Source organism: Cheilinus undulatus, linkage group 12 (assembly GCF_018320785.1).
Source record: "Cheilinus undulatus linkage group 12, ASM1832078v1, whole genome shotgun sequence".
In the NCBI taxonomy this organism is placed as follows: domain Eukaryota; kingdom Metazoa; phylum Chordata; class Actinopteri; order Labriformes; family Labridae; genus Cheilinus; species Cheilinus undulatus.
In genome coordinates, this window is record NC_054876.1 from 35,066,320 (window position 1) to 35,093,585 (window position 27,266).

At 38.1% G+C, this 27,266-nt stretch overlaps 1 protein-coding gene across 1 annotated transcript; it reads right to left on the bottom strand.

The window, feature by feature from the left end:
- Positions 1-93: 93 nt before the first annotated feature.
- On the bottom strand, positions 94-27,206 carry LOC121518522 (adhesion G-protein coupled receptor G2). Its single transcript, XM_041800872.1, has 26 exons — positions 27,115-27,206; positions 24,117-24,190; positions 22,782-22,850; positions 19,592-19,662; positions 18,744-19,131; positions 18,517-18,655; positions 17,373-17,400; positions 17,252-17,289; positions 17,041-17,171; positions 16,878-16,956; positions 13,244-13,371; positions 13,017-13,131; positions 12,774-12,861; positions 12,506-12,608; positions 12,220-12,460; positions 9,521-9,677; positions 6,455-6,619; positions 4,388-4,510; positions 4,235-4,280; positions 3,811-3,914; positions 3,570-3,694; positions 2,994-3,365; positions 2,611-2,894; positions 1,209-1,310; positions 736-873; positions 94-197 (listed from the first exon to the last, which is right to left on the bottom strand). The coding sequence occupies exons 1-26, from the start codon at positions 27,204-27,206 to the stop codon at positions 94-96; spliced, it is 3,504 nt and encodes a 1,167-aa protein (XP_041656806.1).
- Positions 27,207-27,266: the final 60 nt, after the last annotated feature.

A 27,266-nucleotide genomic window follows, 5' to 3' on the forward strand; every position in this document is an offset into this window, starting at 1 on the left:
ATGTTATATTCATACACATGGTGCATAAATTACTCTTTACATTTATATTATATACAAGTTCTTCTAAATAAGAGTCTCTTTTGATTTCTTGCATCACAATCCTTGCTGGTTTCTGTACTGTCTGTTGATTTCGTTAAGGACCACGTCTGAGTTAGGCTCTTCATCAGCTGTAATCGATCGGTCCTCATATGGACTACCTGAAACACAAGAAAGCCTGATTTAAAACAACCCATGTTTGTGGCAGACACATCATTGAAAAGCTTCTGATTGGAACAACTATTATAAATCCTTTTTTTCAGATTCGAGCCTTATCACTTGGCGTGACTGGAATACAGAAGAACAAAATGCATGTAGTTAAAGGAAAAATCCAAGGTAGGATTACTAGATTCTTAACACAAAATGAAGCACATTACACTTTTTTCAGTTGAAAATATGGCATTTCCCCATTTTTAGTAAGATCTGTTGTATTGCAATATACAAGTTTCACCATTTCAAAGATTTTGTTCTCAACAAAGAACATAGCATAGATAAGAAAAAACTTTGGTGAATGTCAGAATCTTCTTAAAAACTGTAAGAGGGTTTTAGAATAAATTTGGGCCCAGTGCCTTTAGCTATAGCTATCGCTGGTGTGAAGGCATATTGACAGAGAACGAGGTGCAGCACATCCTGAAAGGTATATTAATTTAAGGAAAATTCACTGTGACTCCATGACAGTCACGCTGAAATTTTACTTACTGATGCCGTTAACCTGATCTGAGGAGTCGGTGACGAGGAAAGAGGACGAGCTGTTGGACTGGGAGAACTGTGATGAATGATCAGATGTTATTCCTGATGACTTCTTCATCGTCTTCTGTGTTGCAGTGCGGCTCCATTCTGGGGATAAAAGGTCAAATGTAAGAAAATCATTCAGGGATGCCTATTTAGCCTACAGCATGTTTGGAGTTGGAGTTTTAATTGTGTTTGTAAGTTATTGTGTCATTTTGTACACTAATATTTTTTCTGATGTTGCAGCTTATATTTTCATATTAGGTAGATTTCCATGTCTTTATGGCCATCACACTTATTAAATATATGTCAGCTTTATTTACTGTGCATGGTAAATTAAGTCTGTTTTAGTCATATAAATTAAAAACAAACAGAAACCAAGTAGAGGGGTGCATGTATGAACGTAAAACGTACAGACTCTTGGAGCTGTGAACATTTCTCACCTGAGTTCTCTGCTAGTCTCATCCTGCCGCAGCACAGGTACGTCCTCCACTGCCTCCTCACGTTTTCCTTCACCGCACAGTGGAACACAAATATAAAGAAACCTGCAAAACAAAAACAGCATTCAAGTCTGGGTTTTTACAACTTTGCTGTTGTAGATGTAGTTTAGTGCCTGAGATAAGAGACCAAACTGATACTGGTAAAGAGAAATATGAAGACTACTGTTATCTCCAACAATCATGTAAACATCCCTCACATTTTAAAGGCAACTTTGTCACCTTTGACCTACTGTACTTACACAAACATTTTGTTATGCAATGAGGGATTACAGCTGACGTTTGCCCCATGTGCCCTTACTTTGAGCTTTATCCCCAAATCAAGGGGTTTGGATAATCTGGCTAAAGTGTTGGCATGTTTACAACTCGTCTGATGGTGCATCTTGTCCCGTCAGACTATACTGTCATCGTGTCCGTATGTTCCCAGATTTTAGCAGCTTGTTGGTTAAGTACAAAAATATCACTACTGGATCATAAATGATCACATCAGGTTCAAAGAATAGCAGAAACACCTCTCCTTTGTCAAAATTACCCTGTTTTTTGTGCTACTCAATGTTATTTTTTAATTTGCTCCTTTAATTTTGACAATTTAAACTTATATGTAACTTTAAATACTAAAAGTTTATTAGTGTACCTCAGACAGTCAGATATGTACATTTTGAGATATTAGAAAATGTGCATGTGACAGTAAAGCTCCAGTATGAAACTTTTAGTTTGCAACAACCTGACACCCCTTGTGGACACAACAGTATCTCTTATCTGTAAGTTGATTTTATTTTGTACAGTCATGTCTTTAAGAACTATTATTATTGTTTTCTTACATTTAAATATATCACTATGCAGTGGAAAATATAAACAAAGTCTGTGTCTGCAGCATGCTACACTTGGTTGTTAGGCTTATCTTAATGCTCATGGTTTATCAATTTCAGACTGTTTCTTCAGGCTTCAAAATCAGCATATTGTCACAATATTAATAGCATGTTATAATGGACAATGTGACTCCGTCTCCTTCAATTGTACTAATTTGAAGCCAAAATACCTCTGTGGCAGGCAATGATGTAATTTGGAGAACATACTGCAAAAAAGGAGCTGGCTGGATGAACCCAGGAGTTATACCCATACTTCATCCACTAAATGCAGAACATGCCAAATTTACTTTGAAAAATAACCTTAAATGTTTCTAATGTCAGTACACAGCTGAATGCATTCTTGTATCAGACTGGAGCAGACACTCACAGTAATCCTCCTCTACTCTGCTAATCCAGCTAAATAGACTGCAAATAGCTGCATTTATCAACAAAAATACAAGCCTGCTGATACTTTAATGGACCAAAATTTTCCTACTCACCTTGCAAAGAGTTAAAGATGGCAAAGAGGTACATGAACGCCAGGTTAACAGGCCCCCAGGCGAAAAAAGCGAAGCCCCAAGTAAGACCCAGGAGGATGGTTATCCCCGCCACGCTGCGTACATCCTGCAGTGTGGTTCGGTGGCTTGAATTGTGCGGGTTCTGCCTCTTTATCCGACACAGCTGCACCAACACCACAACAAACATGACCAGGTTGAAGAGGAAGATGACGCAGAAGTAGGCCACCACCGCCACGTAGAAGGCAATATCATTCTTAAGCCAGCAGCTGGGAAAGAGTACAAGAATAAGACATGGTGTGTCGTCAGTTTCGTTGTCATATTTTGGTACTGTCTGATCATTTCAAAGAGTTTCTCAGAAGACTCACAAATCATCACTAGTGCCATCAGTAAACCTCCCATAGGAGACGAGACCGTAGTTATCCTTGTCAATGGCGATGACAATAATGACCATGATCATCGGGACACCCCAGCCCACCAGGGAGAACTTCAGCATGTAGCGTGATATGTAGCTGTTAAAGACCTTCACCAGGGCTAGGTACATGTGGACCGCCTCCAGTCCCATCCAGGTGAAGGCCACCAGCAGGAAGTAGTGAAGGAACCAGGCGGTAGAGATGCAGAGGCCCACAGCGTCCGGGTAGAGAGCGAGCCAAGCGTCGACGAGGAAGACCAGATTCAGCAGCAGCAGAGCAAAGCACAGCTGGATCAGGATTTTAGATGGGATGTCTTTACGGAGCTTCCTGTGGGTAATGGTTTGGACAACTGTAAGGTGTGTGTTTATTGTACAAGTCTTGAGTTCTTCACATTCTTAATGACACATCTACACTTAGAACACACCTTTATAATACAGTTAAATCCAGCTGCTGTTTAGGGAAGTGTGATGTGGAATCAATCTCTATCCAGAGTATAATCTAATCTGACATTTCTTGATTCCCAGTACTCACCCAAATGCCAGGTACGTGAGGAGGGTGACAGCCAGAAAGATAGCAGAGACTCCACAGCCGATGTAAGTGATGAAGGTCAGGATGGTGGCCTGGAGTCGGCTGGTCAGAGGCGTCCTGGAGAGGTCCTACAAGAAAACAATCATAGAGCGGAAATGGGGGTAAGAATAAGGATGAGGACTATTGTGTGATGCATTTTCATCAAATTAAAAAATGAATAAAAAAATATTTATTTTCTTCTTACCAGCAAGATGGCAAAATTTGTTAAGTGGCTGCAGGCACAAACTGTCTCATTGTCATCACTCTGCTGTACAGAGCAGCCATCTTGATTCCAACCACCTGATTCATCTGGAAGACAGAAAAGTACAAGTTTTTTTCCATCTTAGGTTTTATAGTCATGTAAAGATGCTATATAGCAAAAGTTCACTCCTCTGGTATTCCCATAAGTTCAAATTTGACTGTCTCCTTCTTTTTAAAACTTGTATTTGCACCTCTTTCTCCCACCCCTTTTCTCTATTTCTTCCTTTCCTTCAGAGCAATATGTTTGTCTGTTTATCACTGGCTTGGTTTGAGTCCCCTTTCCAGTATCATTCATAAATAACAGCCAGATTGGATTCTGGTATCGGTGTGGTCCTTGCTAGTGAAATTCAGGCTTTGTAAAAACTTACCATTCAATGTAAAATCCCAGAATACACACGTAGCCACAAAATTTGCCTGTAGATTAGAAAAAGTCACCAAAGCTAGAGTTAGTTGTATTTCATGCTGTTTTTTCTGTTTAAATCACAACTCTTATGATGGTGTATTTTTAAAAATGGACTTACAGGAACAGGCTCTATGTTTCGCAGGTTAATTATTATACTCTCCTGCAGGCCCGAGATTGATAAGTTGGCCACACTTGCTCCAAGGATGCCGCTGTTTAGTCTGCGTGATCCCAAAGATCTGTCCTGCAGTTCAAGTAGGTGAAGAGAAACACATTTTTAGTTTGTAAAGATAGGGTTAAAATACATGATTTATAACATGCCTCTTTTAAAACATGACATTTGGAACAAGGTAGAATTCTGCTTGTCATTGAATTCCTCCAACCACCATTACAATTTGGTAGAGTGGGTGCCCAATGTAAAGAGCAGGGTTGGAAATTAGCACCTGCCAAATTCTGGTGTTTTTGAGCCATGTCAGGTGAATTAGCTAGACTTACCAGCCACTGGAGCAGGTTCATAAAAGCAGCCTAACCTAAAAGAGTGAAGTAGTTAAAGTAAACAGCAGACCTACATGCTCACTGACTAAAAATGCCTACTTCCCCCTCCTTGTGTCAGAGCTACTGTCAGATGTTTACAGACTGCTGTGTGCTGACTCGGTATCGTATGAAAGAAGTCTCCACTGCCACTGTTGAATCTGCTAAAGGTTTTTGAACCTTTGTGTTTTGTCTTGCTTGTGCCAAGTCCAAAAGAGTTACACAGGACTGGATTTGGCTAAAGACTACAGAAAATGTGCATAAAATATAACATTTTTTAGAGTCTATAATGCAGGCAAACTCCTAGGAATTTCCAGTGCCCCTGTAGGGAGCTCAGGTAATGTTTGCATAGTTGAGTACAGGACAAACCGGTCAAAAAATGCTGTTTACCATGAACATCAATTTGGATAATTTGTGCAGCAACTCCCTCTTATCAAATAGCCTGTAACTTTGAAATCATAAGCCTTGATTCTCGTATTATACATCTCTAAATGATGCTGCTTGTTAAAATAGAGTGGCTGTTACATATTTAAATCCACCAGCCACAGTTGCAAATAGACAAAAAGTTAAATTCCAACCTTGGTTCAGAGGCTACAATCCCCATTAATGCTGTTTAGGTCATGTCATCTCCTACTCTCTCCTCTGCACAACTCCAGAGTTCCTAAAGTAAGGCCTAAAAGCAAAAAATAGTAATAAAAGGAATAATTTCTAAAAAAAGAAACAAAACAAAAAAAATCCTCAAAAGGATACCAACCCGAAAACATCAAAATACAGAACAACTCCATTAGCAGGAGGTAAAATGTCGAGGTCACACCACAACCATTCCCAGAAGGGTGTCTAACCCTTGTTTCTTCACAAACAAATGAAAAGGCTCACGCAAGTGGTAAAGCGAGGGGAAATTGCCTACAATTAGTGGATGACATTGTTTGCAGTGATGGAAAGCAATTTAAGAGTGAATTAAATTTGATGCAATGTCATTTAGCAGATTCTGTGATCTAAAGCGACATGCATAGAAGAAGCCTCATTTGATTTGAAGATGTGAGTTGAAGCGGAGTGGATGAGGGAATGATTATTCATCCAAATCCTCCTAAAAGCATGGCAGCAAAAGACTTGTTTTTTTCCAGGAAGTTATTATGTCTTAATAAAACCGGTGTTTCATCTCGTGGGTTAGAAATGCTATGTGTTTGACATTTGGGTGTTATCTAATTCACTGATGTATTTGCTGAGCTTGTTTTGTTTTTTTTTTGTCAGATTGATGCTCTTAAACATGGGGGTCAGAACCACTGTCTGTGGGCCAAAGGACCCATTTTCAATCAGCCTACAGCAGATTTAAAACATGAATCTTGTGTTTGACTGTATTTTACTTCTTAGCTTTGATACACTTGGGGTGCGGTTGCGTTAATTCTGTAAACAAACATTTTGACAAGAATAATTTGCTGACCTGATTTTTTCATGAGTTAACTGAGACATCAATACAAATGATGAATATAATGATGACGCCTTGATTCATGAAACAGCCAGATTACAGCAGCAAATATCAGCACAAATTGCAGTCCTCTGCTCGGCTGTTTGCTTCACTTCAAGTGTCCTTACAGCAGCTTTAGTGGTGCACCTCCTGTGTTAAATGTTCGGTGGGCTAACTGTTAAGTGTATTGACCTGAAACACCGTGCTCCTCTGGTAAAAGTTGAACTGGACTCTGGAGGCGAGCTGCTGCTCCTCAGAGCTGAGGTTCTGTGTGAGGGAGGCTGGCAGTCTGACGGAGCCCTGTGGGATGGAGGAGTCTGTTCTCACACTTCTCCTGAGCCGGGAACCCCCACTAAGCTGGAAAACACACGAAACATGAACAAAGAGACACAGGCAAAACAATCAGACATTACTATGAAATAATAAAAATGTTACTGTTTATTCAGGGCGACTGACATCCATCTGTGAGGGATATCTATTTTTATTTACCAGAAATACCTCAACTCATTTCTTCTCCAGCAGGTTTCTACATGCACAAATACAATCATAATCCCAGGATGAACGCTAAGAAATCATGTTTGAAAAATAATCTCATTGTGACGGGAAAGTAGGTTGCCAGACTCTCTGATCTAGTTCACCTCACTGTCTCTTCATTCGTGGCATTGTGCATGCACAGGTAGGGATAGAGACTTAATATAAATGTTTAGAAACGGTGTTTTCATTTGGCAGGTCAGTTGTAAATGTAAAAGGAGGTAAAACACACATCAAGCAAAAACAGAAAACGGCTATCTTTCATTGAAGTGTCTCACCATGCTGAAGCAGCAAACATCAGAACCCTGAGACTGGTTCATCGAGACAGACGGCAGTTAATAACCTTCATTCATACCTGGGCTTTTCATGCTAAAGCATTTCAACACTGCCGCATTGAGAATGATTGTTTGCTATTTAAAGCCCCCAGGCTTGCTTCCATGATAGGACTGGTTTTAAGATGGTGCAGAGACTGTGACTTCTTGCTGGCTGAACATGTTTACAAGTGCTTTAGCTATAACTGATAGATGTAACAATACAAGACTGTTAAATAAATAAAAGGTCTGCATTTAAAGACCATAGACAGTGAGAAAATTTTAATTTCAGGCTTAATGTGCTTAAAGGTGCAGAATGTAATTATTAGCCACATTTAGCAGGCAGACTCTATACTGCAGTGCTCACTTCTGGAGGTAAATGTGGTGACCTGTAGAATTTTTAAAAATGTGCATCTCTTATTTGGTCTCTTCTGTGGGGAAAAAAAACTACGAAAAAAAAGACTTATTCCAGGTAAATACAGAAGACAACAATTTCATATAGTCAGGTCATTAAACACTAACTTAGACAGGCCTTTTTACAAATACTATGCTTCACTTTTTCCAAGTTGGTTCCTCTAAATGCTATTAGGCTAAATATTACCCACAGCTAACCTTGCAAAACAGATGGATACGCCCGTTTCCATGTTTCTCACTGGCGAATCCATCTTGCAAAGCACCCGTCTGAACCGTTTGGGCCCGGTTAAAAAGTGACAGGACCAATAAGTGACGAGGGGCAGTACTTTCAGGCGCAGCAGAGTCATGATGTAAGCAAGCAGCAACAAGAGGCCAGTGCAATTATAGCGGAAGATATTAGCGTGGATGCAGCTAAAGAGCCAGTTTTATCAGAACTTGACGACATGCTTCAGTAAAAAAAATGTCATTCTCACTGATCTACACTCAGGACTCATTTATAACAAAGTGACAACAGAATTACACAAAAAATCCATGAAATATCACATTGGCACAAGTATTCAGACCCTTTGCAGAAACACCTGAAATTTACCCCAGGTTCCTCTCATTTTTCTTGATCTCTGCGCAGATATGTCTAAACCTTGATCAGAATCCAACTGGGGTAAATAAACTGAGTGGACATGATTTGGAAAGGCAAACACCTCTCTATAGAAGGCCTCACAGCTCATAATACACATGAGAGCAATAATCAAGTCTTGAGTTCCCGCAGAGCTCAGAGACAGGATTGTTGCCAAGCACAGATCTGGGGAAGGCTACAAAAATGCCTGCTGCATTGATGGTTTCCAAGAGCGCTAGGCTAAGCGACCATCTCTTGGACGAGTCCTAGTTGTGCCAAACTTCTTCCTGTGTTCTCATTTGCATTGTCAGCAGTGAGGCCTTCTATAGAGAGGTGTGAGCCTTTCCAAATCATGGGAGGGGGGCCTTTATACATGTTGACACACACGCATGTTGCTCGGCAGCCAGGATCAAACTTGACAGCATTTTGAGCAAGCAGTTTTCCAGTCCTTGGGACATCAACGGCACAACCAGGGGCTTGTGGCAACCCTACAACCTGCTTGGATGGTACCTTAGGCTGAATTTACCTGCTGCATCCACCTATTACTCCACCCTAAAGATGTGGACTTTGTTATTTTTTCAACAGATTATTTTCCCATGCCCCTGGTAATATGCATGAAATCCTGAGCATGGTTTTCATGTCAGACGGCCTACTTACCATTACATTCCTTACTTCAGCCTCAGGTTTTTTGTTCTGCACAGTACTTTATATAAATTATGTATCAACAACTAATCTGGATCAAACTTTTAATAAAAAGGATGGTAAAATCATTTCCATCTTAATATTAACTAAAAACACTATCTCATATGAAGAGTGGGGTTATTTAGAACCTTAGGTGCACATTTTTTTAATATAAAAGTTGATTTACTGTATGTTTTATCAATTACTACTGTTGTGGCTGGTTGGATGTTTGGCTCAGTATTTCAAACCTAAGGATCACTCATCCTCCTTCAGACTATGAGGTTAATCTAAGGAGATTAAAGATAGGCAGCAGAGGAGAAAGTAACAAAACAAAGCCAATTTAATGATCATAATTCATATTTTCATCTATTCTTGTGCTGTGCTTCAGTTTTTCATGACATTTTGAAAAAATTTTGATGTTTTTGGAGGAAATGATAAAACCTCAAAAGGATCAAAATTGTTTTGTCCAATACAGACTTATGCAGAATGGAAATCCTCCTATCAGTAATTCCCAAATTGTTGTGGCATCACACTGAAAAATGCACTTTGTTAACCATCTGTTGATCAGTATATTGGTTCTACTTTTTTCCATACTTCAGGGGTCTAAATCTTGTATATATTTATAAACACCTACATCATCATAGATATCGTAACAAATATATTGAACATTTCAAACAAAGACTGTGGACTAGATGTTTCTTGTTATACCTGTACATTGTCTGGGTCTGAGATGGAAAAACTTGTTTCCTGAAAGTTCTCGCCATCTGCTGGTGTCACTCCCAATGCCAGGTCTGAGGCCAAGATGGTCTGATCCTGTCCATCGAGGACCAGCCTCAACCCCACTGTGTCAACAATCCCTATAATCCTAATGAAAAAGGAAACAAGTGGGTACATTTCAAAATAGGAGTAATTCTTACATGTTTAAGCTGATTAAAAGTTTCCCAACCTCTTCATTACAGACCAGTACTAGGCACCTGAATATTTGTTAACTGGTGCAAAAAAGTTTTATGATTTGATGAAAAAACAAAAGATTTTATGAATAATAGTTGAATATTTAATAGGCGAGTGCTTGTTAATGAGACTTTGTTATTGACTTCTTATTACATCTACTTGAGGCAGCCTGGGCCTCACTGCCAATCAACACACCATGATAATTCATTAATATAGGTATTTAGTCTGCATGAAGATCCCTCTATCACTATGATCAGCTAACCAAATACACACAGACAGTGGAGAGGAAAAAGTCTGGCACTGCTGAACTGCTGACTTATGCCATCATGCCCCAAAAATTTACAGAAAATACAAGAAAAAAGTACAAAATGAGTGAGCTGTTTGTCTGAATGGAAACTGATAAATCTTCAACCTAAATGTACCTGGATATTTTCCTGCCAGCCCCCTTAGTTTGCTTATGAAGTCAAGGCAATCTGATGACATGTATATAATGTTATCTGTAGACAACTGACACAATGTTTGTAGCATAGTGAGGCTGTATTGTCCACTGAACATGTCTAATTTTGTGCTGCATTGATGTCTGCCATTTCTGCTTTGTTCTTTTAAAGTGCGAAACCTCTGTGGTTGAAAAATGAAGCCGACACATATGTAAAAAAACTGCAGCTCCTTGAGTGCTTACAAATGTGTGCCTGGAAAAAAGTGGCAGAAATTCTACATACAGAAGCCAAAAATAGATATAGGGTAAATTCATACATGTATTATTGAGGTTTTCTTAACATTATGAATAAATGTCAGTATTTTTCTTGAGCCTTTTACTTATTTATCTAATTTTCTTTGGATAACACTGCTGGTTTTCCCAAGATAACAAGGCAATTCCTTAAGTTAATTTCCATGCTATCTTGGGAAGGTAAGATTAATATGTTTTACACTAGTCATGTCTCTTTTTTCAGTATTGTTTTTTTCATTTAGAGTCCAAAGATTTTTTGAACGTTTTTAAAAATTTGGGTCCTGAGTTCTCTTGAGGTGGTCATGGTGGGTGCTGGTGCCCGGTCAGTTGAGGACCACTAGTCTAGAGCAGGGATTCCAGAACCTTTCAGGCCATGACCCCAAAAAATGGCGTCAGAGATTGGGGACCCCTATCTTCCCCTGAGGGGGATAAAGTGCAAAATATTGCACAAAGCATCATGTGCAAAACTTGCATTTTAGGTTGTATTTGTAATTTTTACTTGCATTTAAGCACAAATCACTTAATAACTACGTGTTTCTTTTAATATGAACTCGTAACATCATTTTAAAAATAAATTAATAAAATTTATTATTTTCAATCATATAAACATTTCTCTTTGTATCATGGAAAGCATTCTGCAACCCCCCTTCACTGTCTCCTGACTCCCACTTTGGGAACCGCTGGTCTAGAGGAGGCTTTTACTGGGCCAAGAGGCTAGCTGAGCCCCTTTAGCATATTAAAAACAAATCCTTGTTGTTTCATAAACTTGCTTTTAAATTGAAATGGTGACGTATTATTAGCCAAACAATCCTTGTAGGGTGAGAGACTAAGTGATGATGAGCCGCTCATGAAAGAGCCTGTACTTTAAAAAGGCTGTTTACTGGGGGCCACAGTAGCTAGCTTCAGTTTGAGTGCAAGTTTCCTTTCATGATCTAATCCGTAATTTAAAAGCCAAACTGTTACCAAATGAAGAGCCGTTTACGAGCCAAACACCAGATCCACTGAGCTGAGCCAAATAATCTGGATCTCTCAAAAGAGACAGATTCCCTGTCACAACGATTGAGGTCGGAGGTTGGCGAGACAGGCATCAATAAAGGAAACAGGTAAGATCAGAGTATAATGTGCTTAAACATTGCAAAACTGTACTGAACAAAACCAGATGGCCTTGTGGAAATGGACCTTACATGAGGGATGTGTGACGCCGCTCATCTAGGCTTTGGACAGAGATGTTTTTTAATTCCTTCCTGCTGCTGTTTCTCCATGAGTTTTTTAGTAATATGCCACTACTTTTGGGATGCAAAAGCAGCTTAAGAATTAAGAATGTTTTTATTGTAAACAGCTCAAATCATGGCCTTTTTGAAAGGTTTTTCTATGCAGAAATCAATCCTTGCCCCCAAAGACGAGTTCTCTGCTGCTGCATGACGTCATCTGCAAAGAGCCTATTAGATTGCTCTAAAGTATGTTTGAGACAAGTTTTTCAATATAGGGTCAATTGTTAATTTTAACAACATATCCTAGGAGACTGATGTAATCAGATCACCCCAACTTCTCCAGAGAAATTAAAGAGGGCCGTCCAGAAAAATCCAGAAAAAATCAGGTTGAAAATTTCAGATATTTGCTTTCATTCATACAGCTCACCTCGAGGATTTTCACAAATTCTCAGGAGTTTTTACACTTGCAAAAAGACACATTCTACAAACTGGTAAAAAGAAAATGAATTATGTGTTACCTGTTTGAGGACTCAGACACCACTTCAGGAGAAGCACCCAGCAGGTTGCTGACAATCTGGATCGCAATTGTTCCTAGCGCCAGGCTGACATTTGGGCCAGACAAAAGCCTCTCCAGCTCAGACACCAGCTGATTCACCTGGCTAGCATTCAGATTGGACACGTCCTTCGTCGTCTCCAGGAGTGCGTTGGCTTGGCCCTCAGCTGTGGTCAACAAAGAGAGAGGTAATGCTGTAGCTAATACTTTATGTTTGAAGTTAAAATAGGAAACACAAATAGATGACAAACCATTTAAGGTGGTTGCAGTTGTGGCAAGAGTTGTTGTTACTGTGACATTGGTTGTGGTGTTCATGGGGGATTCTGTTGTATTCACAGACAGGGTCGTGTTTGGCTGTATGGTTGTTGTCACATTTGGACCCGCTGTGGTTGTTGTCACATTTGGACCTGGTGTGGTTGTTGTCACATTTGGACCCGCTGTGGTTGTTGTCACATTTGGACCTGCTGTGGTCATTGTCACATTTGGACCCAGTGTGGTTGTTGTCACATTTGGACCCGCTGTGGTTGTTGTCACATTTGGACCTGCTGTGGTAAACGGCTGATCACACTGCTGTTTAAGCAGCACAAGCAAACTTTCCCCATTTTTACTACAAAGAAAAGACAAAAACAGAGATCTTGAGACAAAGTATTTGTGGCAATATCAGACATAAAGATTCTTACAGTTATGATAAAAATTGCTGCACAGTTGATCCGGTTTAGTAAAGTTGCAGCAAAAGAAAAGCAGTTATGAGAAAATACAAACCATTTAATTCCGCTTGATTGTTCTACTGCTGTACAAAATGGAGCAGGCTCAAAGTCAACTACCACCCATGTGAGCTCTGATTCTTGTAGACTGACCTCAGGATTTCCACAAATCGCTGTGTGAAATTCAAATAAAGCACAACTCAGAACTTGTTACATATGTACTCATATTTTTTGAGTGTGTGAATCAAAATCACATTGATTTTTAGATTTGTGTCCTTGTTGCACCTGCTCGGGTCACTGGTCTTGTGATGCTGATTTGGTTCTCAGACTGAAGCACGAACGACACGATTGCTGACACGCTGCAGATGGGAACCTCTTTGGTAAAATTTAAAATCAGTCTGCAGCCTCCAAGACTAGGATAACAAATCAGAAAAGCACAGATTTAGTCGTTCTACTTACTAACACAGCAGTGCATAAATGCTGTTCCTGCGAAGCTTCTAATATGATTGGACTCACTTGTTTGTTGTGCTTCCACAGGACACAGAGGCACTCTGAAAAGAAATAACAACTGACCAGTAACACACTGAGATAATTTGTATGGTTTTATGCATTATGTATAAGTATTTTATTCAGACCCTTTGCAACAACACTTAAATCTAGCTAAGGTCCCTCCCATTTCTCTTGATGTTTGCTGAGATGTTTCTACACCTTGACTGGAGTCCGCCTGTGGTAAATTTAATTGGCTGGATATGATTTGGAAAGGCACACACCTCTCTATAGAAGGCCTCATGATCACTGACAATCTATATCAGAATAAAACCCAAGCCATGAGGTTAAAAGAACTGCCTGCAGAGCTCAGAGACAAGATTGTTGCGAGGCAAAGATCAGAGGAAGGTTAAAAAAGTGGCCTCCGTAATTCTCAAAGAAAGCAATATGGCACAACCAGGACTCTTCTAAGAGCTGGTCGCCTGTCCAAACTGAGTGATCGGGGGAGAAGGGCCTTAGTAGGAGAGGTGGCCAAAATCCCAGAAGCACAACCATTACTGCAGATCTGGGCTTTAAGGCAGAGTGGCTAGACAGAGGCATCTCCTCAGTGCAAAACACATGAAAACCCACTTGGAGTCTACAAAAACAAACAGATCATTATTCGGCTGTACTGGCTTCACTATATTTTGACTGTCTTTATCAAATTATTGAAAAATAACTTGGGAAGTTAAAGGATAATATTTTAATGTAGTGACTAGTTACCTTGAAATAAGATGCAGTGGCGGGTGAAGCATGAGGTGGACATGGAACACTGAAAAAACAACACAAGGGTTATCCTTAATTTTAATCAGAGGAAAGGGTATCATCTAAATTCTTAGAAATTGGGTTTCTATTAACATAACAGGTAAAACTCACTCTGTGCTTTGAGAACAGCTTGCTAGATCATTAATCTGAGATATCTGTGAATATTAAAGACAATTTATTTGATACATTTAATACAAAATGATAGAGTTAAAGGCAGATAAAATATTCAATTCATGTTCTGAGACTGCATGTAAACTTACTAGGGATGAGACATCAGAAAATGTGATCTCAGGATCTTGTATTGAAATTTCAAAAGCATAGTAAGCATCTAAAAAGAAAAACAATATTTAAAAAAAACTTTTCAACTATATTTGCTATATTTGAAACAAAGTAACAGAGTGGTTTTCTTGCCAGATCAAACACTTACTGTTTTCCCTGCAGTAGGCAGAGCAGCTGCAGACTGTGTTGTTCTTCTTTCCTGTAACAAAATCAAATCATCTCTGATTTCTGCATTTAAATGTCAGTGTAAATAAAGCAATATTAAGCTCTTCATGCAGACTTCAGATCTTTTTTGTGTGGTACTGTGCAACCATTTTCAATTTGACTGAGCAAAAATGAGGACACATTGAGACTATGCCTCTAATCTACACATAAAATCGCACATGGTGCTAAAAACAGACATATCGCAGCCTATTTTAGCCGTTAAGATGCTGCAGGGTGTTATAAAAACTATGAGGCGATCAGTCTAGTCTCTGCCAGACATGAAGAGATTTTCACAGACTAGAGATTATTTATTTCAAATATACCCTCAGAGATTGTCTGTCAACCCAGATTTGATCTCTCTACCTCTGTAGGAGTAGTTCTTTTTAACACTACAGTCTCTGTGATCATCAAAAGTGGTGAATGGACTTGAGCCTTATAATAGATTCCTATCTGACCTCTCAAAGCCCTTTTGTTTACACTGCAGGTCATAGTTACCCATTTACATTCACTGATGGTGGCTAAGTAAAGAGGTCATCAGTATCAGTGGATACCATTCATGAGCAGTCACATGCCACTAACACAGCAGTGGAAGTAGTTTTGGGTTAAGTGTCTTGACCAAGGGCACGCCAATATGTGGCTGCAGGAGCTGGGATTCCTCGACTTTCCAATGGAGAGACAACAGACTTCACCACTGAGCTATAACCACCACTACATAACTATAGCTATAGCTAGCTACAAACAGCGCCAAGTTAGCTTTGTTCTGTAGATGAAACTCATGGGTTCAGGCAGCTTTGTTTTTTCTAAAGGTAACAGAAATCTGCCAATAACCTGTGATTAGCAACCAGTTAGAGCTAATTCAAACTAAGCAGCTTACACAGGCAACAAGATTTGTTGATGGCGTGTGGAGCTGTGAGCTAGTGGCTAGCAGTATGACTTAGATTTTTGCGACGATTCCTCTCTTTTGTAATACTATCTGTAGTACTTTCTCTCTCATGTATTGTGCTATTAGTGTTTCTTATTTAGTTGTAATTTTAAAAATGGTTTTTAATAAATGATAGAAGCCTTGCACTTGTCATCATGGGGGGACTTAAAAGGCTAACTTTAGTAGCTCACCTCAAATAGCAACTCACTGTTAGGGCAGTATTTGTCAGCTGTTATGAATGTGTAAAATCGCCTTTTCTTGGGCAATGTGCTCTGTAACTTTGTAAAAGATTTTGCTATATTTTGACATTTGAGATCTCTGGGTCTATTTCTATTAAATAATGTTTGAATGGTTGAAGACATGTAAGGGAAATATTTAGAGCTCACCTGTTTCACAATTAGTTTGATTGCCTTGAAATGCTGTGAATGCAGACTTGTCACTGTAAAAACAAAGATATAATTGATTATCAAAAAAATATGGAAATATGGTTATACTGTGGCGATTCTCTCATAATTCTCTGGGGATTAGGTGGTATTTTACCCTAACCCTAACCCTAAAATAATACTTGAAAAGTATTCAGGAAGGACTCACTTTAATGTAGTGGGCCAAAATAAAGAACTTATCTGGGAATTAGCAAGCAACTCGTATTATCATCTTATTTCTAAGAAATTACTTGGTAAAATACCAACTGAGAATTGTCGCAATATTACAAGGTTTAGGGTGTTAGGGTTGGGGTAAGGGTAAAATACCGCCTTAGTACCAGAGAATTGTTACAATATTACAAGGGTTAGAGTCAGGGTTAGAGGATTATGGTTAAGGTAAAATTCCATCTAATTACCAGGGAATTTCCACAAAATTACGACGTAAGGGTTAGGCTAAAATACCACCTTATTACCTGAGAATCGTCACAGTACTACAAGGGTTAGAGTGTTAGGGGTGAGGGTTAAAGGGTAAGGGTTAGGGTAAAACAGCACCTAACTGCCAGAGAATTGCCATAGCATTACAAGGAATTACTTAATCATGAACACATTATTACTAGGTTAATACTTCCTTAATATCACCATATTTCTGAGTTATTACTTGGTAAAATGCCATCTTATTTCTATATAATTACCACCTTATTACTCAGAAATTATTAGATAATTACTCTTATTACAATAAAAATACTATACTACAATAAAAAAAGTACTACCAAAAATTCAACTGAAGTATGTAACACCTCACCATGATCCACTTTCTCCACCAGTATAAATGCAGCTGTTGTCCTCTTTAGGATTAGAACTGCATTCATTTTGTATTGGATCTGTTCAATGAAACAAATGATTGATTGTAATATACTGATAACGTAAGCTGGTAATGTTGTCATTTTTAAGGTGGTAACACTCACTTATTATGTCGACTTTTCTCCCCACAGCCTTGATATCAGGAGAAGATTTACTGGCTTCACAGAGAGTACGGAGGACACAGCATGGAGAAACTCTCTGTGTCAGGCTCAGCATCACGGAACAATTGGTGCTTCTGAAGAGAAAGGTAGATTTTAACCAATGACTACATTCTTCACTGTTGTTTCTATCATTTAAAAAAAGTTTCTCACTTACTTAATTGCAGTCTTTTTGGAGCATGAAACTGTAAGTTTCTGTGAAAGATAAATAGAGATTGTCATGACTGTCCCATTAACAAAACCTACGATAACAAGAAAAACACAAGATATTAACCTACTTGAAATATGCCCGATGTTTCGCCATTTCTGCTTCCACAAAAAAAAAAGAAAAAAAAAAGAAAAAGAAAAACACATGAGGACAACATTGACAGGGATCACATTGATATAGAGTGATATAAAGAACTCTTTCTTTTATGAATCAAAGGAAAAATTCTGTGGAAGACAAATAGTGTTGTTTTAGAATGCAAGTAAGGCACGTAAGTCTTTTCACCATTGTAACTGTTAACTAACACAGTGTTTCCCAAAGTGGGGGTTTGGACCCTATGGAGGGGTTGCGCGACACTGGCAGGCAGCTTTCCAAAAAATGAAGAATTTCATAAAGGGTTTTTTATTTGAGTATTTTACCCATTTTGTGGAAATAAGTTAGTTTAATTCAAAATAATAACATGTAAACTTGGTGAGGTTTATGTTGACTTCTAAGTAATGTTAAAAAAAAAAGTAAGTGCAAATGACTAGTCTTGAATGTGTTCAGCTACAGTTCAACCACCCTTAGGGACAGTGGGGGTCTCTGACACCGCTGTTATATTGGAGGTTGAAAAGTTTGGGAACCCATGAGCTAACATTTGCAAACTTTAGCTTTAAGTATTGCTGAGCCATTTTATTCCTTTATGCCTACTCTTTTTTTGTGTTGCTGTAACCACACATTTCAAGATATCACAAGTACACACTTCAGCATTGTTTGATTGGAAAAATCTTGGGGAAAACAAAGTATTATGTACTGTAATCTTTTTCTTGAGTCCACACCACAACGACTTTGAAAGACCTTTTAGACTCGAAAACAAAGAATTACTTTACCATGCATGTTGCATCTGCACTTTGCTGGTTTCAGGTGGGGTTTGATGCCCATTGTTCCAAATTTAAAAGTTTTTTGCAAATATGGTCTCATAATGAATGATTTTTATGATATCTTATGACCTTAAAATTTTTAAATCTAACGCAAGACTTTTTAATGATCTCCAGGAACCCTGGTGGTGAGTTCTGAGGGTAGATCGGTTGAAAACCACTGATCTCATGTTAACAACTAAGTAAAAAGTAATTTACATGTCTATCATTTCTTAGTCTTTGAACATTTTGTCTATGCAGTGAAAAACATGAATGGACTTGATTTTTTTTTTTTTTAATGGAAACACACTGAAATGGTACCTGGCTTGTGTCCCCTTGTCATTTGCTTCACGTGCAACCCGCAGCCTGTTTGACGGATTGTTATTGGAATTTGGATTAGGTGTTTTTTCATTCTCTTCATCAGGCGCCACTGTGGTCACGTCAGAGTTGGGTAAAAAGGCTGTCACAATGACAGTCTGCTTTATGACTTCTTCAGTTGGTTGAGTTACTTTAGCTGTTGTAGTTGTGGGGCTTTCTGATGTTGTTGCAGCAGTAGTAGTAGTTGTAGGGCTTTTTGACGTTGTTGCAGCAGTAGTAGTAGTTGTAGGGCTTTTTGACGTTGCAGCAGTAGTAGTAGTTGTAGGGCTTTTTGATGTTGTTGAAGCAGTAGTAGTAGTTGTAGGGCTTTTTGACGTTGCAGCAGTAGTAGTTGTTGTAGGGCTTTCTGACATTGAAGCAGTAGTAGTAGATGTAGGGCTTTTTGACGTTGTTGAAGCAGTAGTAGTAGTTGTAGGGCTTTCTGACATTGAAGCAGTAGTAGTAGATGTAGGGCTTTTTGACGTTGAAGCAGTAGTAGTAGTTGTAGGGCTTTCTGACGTTGTTGCAGCAGTAGTAATAGTTGTAGGGCTTTTTGACGTTGCAGTCATAGTAGTAGGGCTTTTTGACGTTGCAGTAGTAGTATTAGTGGAACTTGGCGTTGCAGCAGTAGTATTAGTGGAGCTTTTTGACGTTGTTGCTGCAGTAAGAGTTGTTGAGCTTTCTGATGTTGATGTTACAACTGTGATTACAGTTGTATTTTGTGCTATTGTTGCTGTTGCGCTAGTATCATGTAGAGCTGTTGTAGCTGTAGTTGTACTTGTAGCATTCAGTTCTGACATTGTTGCTGGGCTAGTTTCTGGCTTTGCAAAAGATGTATTGAAGTTTTGTGATGTTGTCATCACTAGTGTTGTGGTAGAGGTAGTTTGGAAGGTGGTAGGCGTGTCAGTTGTGGTAGACACGCAGGCCTGCAGGTTGTTTTGGAACACCTGCGTGAGCTAAGAGAAAGAACATGATACTCATTTGATTTAAATGTGGGATTTGAATGACCTAGTAATCTGTAACAAGTTTCTCTACATACCCAGGCAATGATATCTGATTCATCCTGCTCCTGCCCGATGACATCCACATTGACATCCAAAAAGTAGTGCACTGCCATAAGATTGAAAGGGAGTCCAGAGGGAGCACATTCAAAAATTAGTCAAAATCAATACAGTAGGACATTTTGACTAAAAGAAAACTAAATGAACTTGCAACACATTGTAAAAATTCCCCAAATTATTGAGGACATCATACAAGATTATTCAATTCTCTGAATAATCAACTAAGTGATCTGCAAGGAGATTTCTTAAACTTAGGCTATTTTTTGCCATTTTTTAATTATATCAATCGTGGGCAAGTTAAAATGCAGGAAGAGCGAGTTGTTTTCATCCTAAAAGATACACTATATGGATAAAAGTATCTTGCTGCATCTGTTAATAATTGGTGTGTTAAGTCAAGTACTTGGCCATGCAGTCATCATTTGCACACATTTTTGATAGAAAATAGGTGATTTTAAAGAGCTCAGTGACTTCAAGCGCGGCACTGTGAAAAGATGCACTGAGCCCTGACCTCAACCCCACAAGCATTTCTGGGATAAACTGGAACGGAGATTGCAAGCCAGGACTTTTTGTCCAACTTAAGTGCCTGATGTCATACATGCTCTACAGAATTAATGGGCACAAATTTCCAGAGAAACACTCTTGTGGAAAGCCTTCCAAATAGAGTGGAGGCTGTTATAGATGCAAAAGGGGGAACTGCTCCATATCAGACTACATGTATTTGAATACAATGTCATTACAGTCACTGTTGGTTTAATGGTCAGGGGGCTTAATACTTTTGTCCATATGCTGAATGAGGCATGATTAACCTTACATACAAAAAGATATTGCCTAATTTAACACCCACATTCTTTGGTGCCAAGCTGATAAGAAAAAAATATACTCACATTTAAGTTAAATGACAAAAGCTACCACAGTATTTATAATTACTACATCAAGCTATTCAATAAGTTATTTAACCTTCGTAAACATTTTTATTACAGTATTTGCTTTTACACTGGTAGTGGTAATGCTTCTGTACAACGGTATTTAGGGAATGCAACTTACCTTTTTTCTTGTCAGGAAGTAAAAGAAAAAGTTTGGTTAAACAGGATGACAGCCAGAGCTGCTGGTTTGCTCATCTTATTTCAGCTAAGGCCTTCTTATCTTGTTTTGTCTTCTTTATCTTATCTTATCTTAGAATAGCTTAACTAAGCTTTGCCTAGTAAAGTGGAGCTTATCTTATCTTATCTTACTTTGCAGCAATAAAGGTTTGAAGTTTAGTTTGGCTTAGCGTAGCTTAGCTTAGCTTAGTGTTGTGGAAATGCTGAAACAGACTACTCTTTGTCTCAAAGAAAAAACATGTACCACATCAGTTAGTTAGCATGGGAGCTTTTAAGCAGAGCCAGTTCTTTTTTCTACCTTATGCTGCTGTTACTGCTAGGCTTATGTTACAGTGTAAAAACGATAACCTGTAATTATTGTTAAATTCATGTTAAACTGGAACTGCAACCATAGCTTTACCGTTTTGTATTTATTTTGAAAAACCACAGCAGAAGTTTGCCTTGAGATAAAGGAGGTGCACTTTAGTTATCTCTCAGTAGCAAATAGAGATGGGCAACACCAATGTTTTCTAATTCGATACGATGCTGGTACTTTTGATGTAATTTTATCGATACTGATACCGTTACTTTTCAAGAAAGAATAAAATATTGGACTTTCAAAAAGTACACATTTCAGGCAAATATAAAGGCGTATGCAGGTCATTCAGACATTCATTTAAGGGGAAACTTCAGTTAATTAAAATTTTTGTGCAAGCAGGTAAAAAATAAGAAAAATAAATGTAATCATAGCACAAACTTGTATGTACAATTAAAATATCTACAACATAAAAATGCCCAATTTCTTTTCTTTTTTTAAATTCAGATAGAAGGGCTATCTTAGCCACCTATAGCCACTAGTTTCAGGTAAAAATGAAAGCAATACAAGTCATCAAAGATGTTCATAGAAATATTTATCTTTTTATGTTTCTACAACTTGGTCTTCATACATTTTATGGTATTGGCATGTGGTTTTAGTATTTTTTTATGTTTTCTTACTTTTTCGAAATTTACTTGGGGACCACACTGAGTAAGAAAGACAGACTGTAAAATGAATTCATATGGGAGCAATTGAAGTTGATGAAATTTGTTACTCATTTATGATTGGTCCCCAAAGTCACATGGTACTGCAGGGTGGACATTTCCGATTGGTCTCCAAAGTCCAATGACACAGACAAGCAGTGAAGCCAAAACAGTCTTGAGGAGAGAGAGGCAGGGAGGCACTCGGCGGAGAAACGGTGGTGAGATGTATTTTATATTACTCATGTGGTATTGATACTATTCTAGAGATATCGATACCAAAAGAGTACTTTGGAAATATCGATATACTGATACTGTAGTATGGCTACTCCCACCACTAGTAGCAAATGATGTTGTGCTGTGGTTAAGTTACTGCCCTTTTCGCTCAGACATAAATTCAGTTTTAAATACTGTTGGTATAATGCATAAAATTCATCAGTATTCTTGTCCACACGAATATCTAACAGAATACTGGAAGAAACTGTAGCTTTATTGCTTTGTTAGCGTTTTTTTATTCAGTTTGTTAGAGCTAGTAATGTTAGCCAACCGCTCCTGGCTCTTAAGAGTGAATGTGACCAATACTTCTTTTAAAATTGAACTTTCCTTTGTGGCTTGAGCGGGACCAGACTGCAGGTAATTATTCACAATGGCAGTTGTGTGTGTGCTGTCCCATGTTTCCCAGGGTATGTTCATATTAAGCTGTTTATATTTTATTGTCCTTTATTTGCTGGTTGAACAGAAAGTGTTTTTTCTAATACACATTTGTTTTGGCATGTTTTCGCCACTAGATTTTATCTTCCTTATCATTCTCTGCAAAATGTAAACGCTCCCATTCCTAAAAAGTGTTTTTATATTAGATACTCACAGTACTTGAGCTGCTGCTGTATATATCAGTGAGATTCAACTCTATTATGTGACTTGTGCCCTGTCATAAAACAAATATTTATTGTTTACTGAGACAGTTTTTTGACTGTAACCAAAATATTAAAAATGGATATTTGTTCCCTTCAGGTTGAAATGTCTCTTCTGAAATGAAAGTGACTGAGGTGACTGTTGGTTTTGCAAGTATTACCTATGTTCTGTGCATTTGATATTTCAGGAGAGGAGGAAGCAGAGGTGGTGTTATTTCCGGCAGCCTGACCTGATAGGAAAACAGAGTGATAATTAGTTTCAGTCTGTGTATAACAAAGAAGAAACAGTGACAAGAAACTTAATTTACAGGGGATTAAAAATACCAGGGTGCATACAGATTTTGTATTGTTTTATCAAAAATCACACAAAAATACTCTAAACCAGAGATACTCAAAGTGTGGCTCTTATGTGACAACATTTGACTTTGTAATTCTTACTGTAAGAAATAATCCCCCCAGAAAACCTTAAAAAGGGGGTAATTTTGATCTCAGAAAGGATTCATTGCAAGGCCCATCACAGTTATACGGTAGGCTTTAAGGATCAGGTTTAATTGCCAGCCTTTTTTGTCTGTGTATTTCCATCAGATTTGTGCAAGAAAGAACAAACAAGATAGATCTCACTGATTCTTGAGAAAAGCGACTAAATATGTTCCTAGCTTGAACTTTTGTTTTACTTGAGTAGTTTGAAGTGAATATTTTTGTAGGTTGATATTTAGATTAGCAGTTGTGTGAGGTTTTTAGTTGAATTTTTTTTTCTTTCTCCAAAAAATAACTTTTTGTCCTTCATATCTTGATTCTTGTCAGCTCCATCAGAGACACTGAAATGTATTAAATTTGTACTTTATTGATTTAAGATTAAAGTCAGGTTTTCAGTAATCTAGTGCTGGTGTTCAGTGATGATATTTAAGAACAAAATGCATTGTTTTCACTTTTTTTCAAAAATCTAAAGCATTTAGTATCTGACTGTCATGATGTTCTATTTTTATTTTTAATCTTAACCACATCAAATGAATCTTTTTAAATTAATTAGTTTTGATTGCATATGGATTAGTTGGCATTTAAACAATAGGCATGAATAGATGATAACACACTTTTTTAAATGAACAAAACCATCATCTGATGGTTGAAAATCTCAGGTGTGTTATGTAGCTTTTGAATCAAACTCCAGTTTTCTTTGTTTGTTTCCCTTCGTCATATTTTCCGCCTCTGTCTGACGAGGTTACACCACTGTGATGCTGTGTGTGATTAGGTAATAGTCAGCAAATGAACTGGAATAGCAGGTTACATTACAGATTATGAGATAAAAAGACACATTCATAGCTGTTTGAGTGTGTCTGTGTTACATGATGAACACTGAATGACCGGCATGACAGACATTGTTGTTTATAAATAGAGCTGAGGAGTTTTTAGGCCAGATAACAAGACCAGACCTACTGACAGAAACTGCTGCTCCATTGTCTGCAAAACATTTTTCACAAGAACCCGTCAGACCATACCTGCAAGAATGACAATCAGCAGCTGTATGTACAACCAGTGTAGATGTTTCAAATGTGAGCCAGGCATCTTTGTTCTGTAAAACAACAAATCCAAACATTTCTTTCCATTAAAGTAAGATGAGAACACATTGTTCTGGTCATTATAAGAGGCGTCATTGTTGTTGAACAGTTGTTGAAAAGGGCAAAAGAGTGAGTCACAGAGAAAAACTCTGAGGCCATCATAAACACCTCTCCCCATCTCACCCGCACTAATGAGTGCTACAGGCTGTTCCTGTGATTACGAGTCTTAAACTTTGGTCCTACATGATCAGTCAGTAAGACAGGTCTAGCATTGTTCTGAGAAATAATGTTAAACACTTGAATGCATTCCTGTTTAAAGACACCTCTGAATGTAATCACGGTCCTTTACAGCAGAACAAGTAAGTCACCTGTGAGAAAAGTGCAAGAAAGCGAAGAACTTATCATCCAGTATATGCACCGACTGTATGTTGGTTTCTTTGAACAAACACTGAACATTTCCCTGAACCGCAACCTTTTCAGAGGGGTTACACATGTTATGAATCAGGCCTGTTATCATATTGTGGATAAAATATGTATTTTAAACACATTTTGGGGATTTTATGCCTTTATTTAGCTTGGACAGTGGATAGGCTTGTATAACTGTGGGGAGACTTTAGGGAACAGCATGAAGGAAAGGAACCACATGTTGGACTGGATCCTTGGTGGCCTACTTTGAGGACAACAGCCTCCGCACACATGGCATGTGTACACAACCAGGAGGGGTCTGGCTGCAGAAGGTACATTTCTGACAGCCACCCTCACAGACCGTTCAATTAAGACGCAATTTATCTCAGAAAGGAAGTGCCATTGTTTCCCGATAAATCTTATTTCCAGGTTTAGATTGGGGCTGAACGATTTGGGAAAATAATTTAATTGCGATTTTTTTCCCTAGTATTGCAATTGCCATTTGATATGCGATTATTTCTAAAGTTCCTTATATTTTTTTTTTTACCAACAAACACAAGCAATACATGATTCTATATTATAAAAAAATATCTGTGATGATTTTGACTTGTTATAATTTTTAAGTCATTCTCATGTTTAATAAGAAAAACGTACTGAAAAGAAGGATTTTTGCAGACTATTTTTAAAAAATACCTGTGGATATTGCATGATATGTAATGCATAACATCTCTGCTGCAAAAAAAATCTGACACAAATTTTAGGTTAAAGAAATATTACACCTTCTGCGATTTGAAAATTGCATCTGGCCATATTGCGATTTAATCTAATTTTCGATTAATTGCCCAGCCCTAGTTTAGATGTTTTCGAAATTCAACTTTATTCAATAATAAAGTCTGGCAGTGGGTTACAGACTAAGAAACATCATAAATAAAACAGGAAAGAAAGAGGTCTTATACAGGATCCAGTTATGTACTGACCCATTTTAGAAGTAGCTACACAAACTCTTGCTTGCTTAAGTTTTATGAGCTTTAGCTAAAGCTAACATAGCTACGCTAGCTGCATAACTAATGTTAATACAAAAGCCAATGTGGCAGGGTTAGCTTCAGCAACATTGAGAAAATTAGCAAACGTAACTAAAGCCCTGTTAGCTATGTAGCTATATTAGCTACATATCTACATTAGCTATGTAGCTAGCAGGACTACATTAGATAGCTACATTGTTTAGCTAAGTTAACTTTAGCAGCCATAGCTAGGCTATCTTAGCTACACAGATCATGTAGATAAATAGCTTATGTAGCTGCTTTGTGAGCTTAGCTTTTAGCTACATAGCTCCCTTAGCTGCATAGCTCTGCTAGCTGTGTATCACCGTTAGCTAAGTAGCTTTTATCTATGCAGCTAATGGAGCTAAGTAAGCTACGCTGGCTACATTGGGATGTTTTCACAGAGGACAAGTTTTTCATCATGTAAGCAGACTGTTTACTCTGCTTTATTAAACATTTTGTAATTAGGTTTTGCGGGCCAAGTTTTTAACTTTTCAACTTTTAGCCTCCTTCCCCTTAACTTTTCCTTTGTCCAAACTCTAAACAAGTTTAATCTAATTTAAACAGGTTTAATCAAAATTCTGTCGTAGATAAAATGTCAGGGATAAAGATTACTTTCCAAAAAATTCATGTTCTTGATTTCCAAAAGTTTCCACATTGCAGAAGTTAATTTGCTAAAAAAAAAAAAGGATGGGGTTGATAAATTCATAGAGGAACAGGTGATTAATTAGGACTGATAAATACTACTGTGAAGCAGGCACTCGAGACAAAGGACTGTGAAGCCACAGTTACACGTATTTCAAATGACGGTAGTGGGAGATAAATACAGTGATACCATGCCAAACAAATCCTGATGCTGCAGCCTGATTGATGTGGATATACTGTAGTATTGCGAACTAAGGTTTCACAGTGCAGTTCAGTAATTTTCAAGATGCTTCATTGGTATGAAAAGTAACAACTGCTGCCGAAACAATATTGTGAAAACAACAATATCATACAATATAATAATATTGAATAATTATGCTGTTTCTCAATATTTGTATGCAAGTGTAGATAGTGTTTTGAAAGTTGATAGAATTGATTACAGTAAAATTCTGTCTAAAATAACAACATTTATTGCATTATATGTCTGCCTGTCTAGTAAGGTGGCAATCAGTTACAAATGATGCATCTGAATATATAAACTGTGGCGCTTCAGCTGAACTGTGGACTCAAGAAACTCTTTTGACAACTTCATACAACAAACAAATGAGAAGTGAACCTCTGCATCTATTTCTTTTAATTCAAAGAAGCAGGAATGATGATTGGGTAAGTCATGTCAATAAGGGTAGAAAACTGAAGTAAATGGATCTGATTTGATTATATCTGTGTAGCCGTTATAGACAAGCCCAGACGATAACCAATGACATATCTAATCAGATCCAGCTGTGATTTCTGATCTGAGCTGTCATCTCAATCTAGAAAAATTAAACACACCACCACCTCAACATTACCTGGCAGTGGGGCCAAACATGTGCTGGCATGAAGATCCATTAGAGCCAAAACCAGGAGCTGTCATGATGCTGCCTTCATTTTCTCTGAACATACCTCCCCGCAGGTAAAACCCAATCTTAAAAACAAAGCCCAAACATCAGATGCACATTTT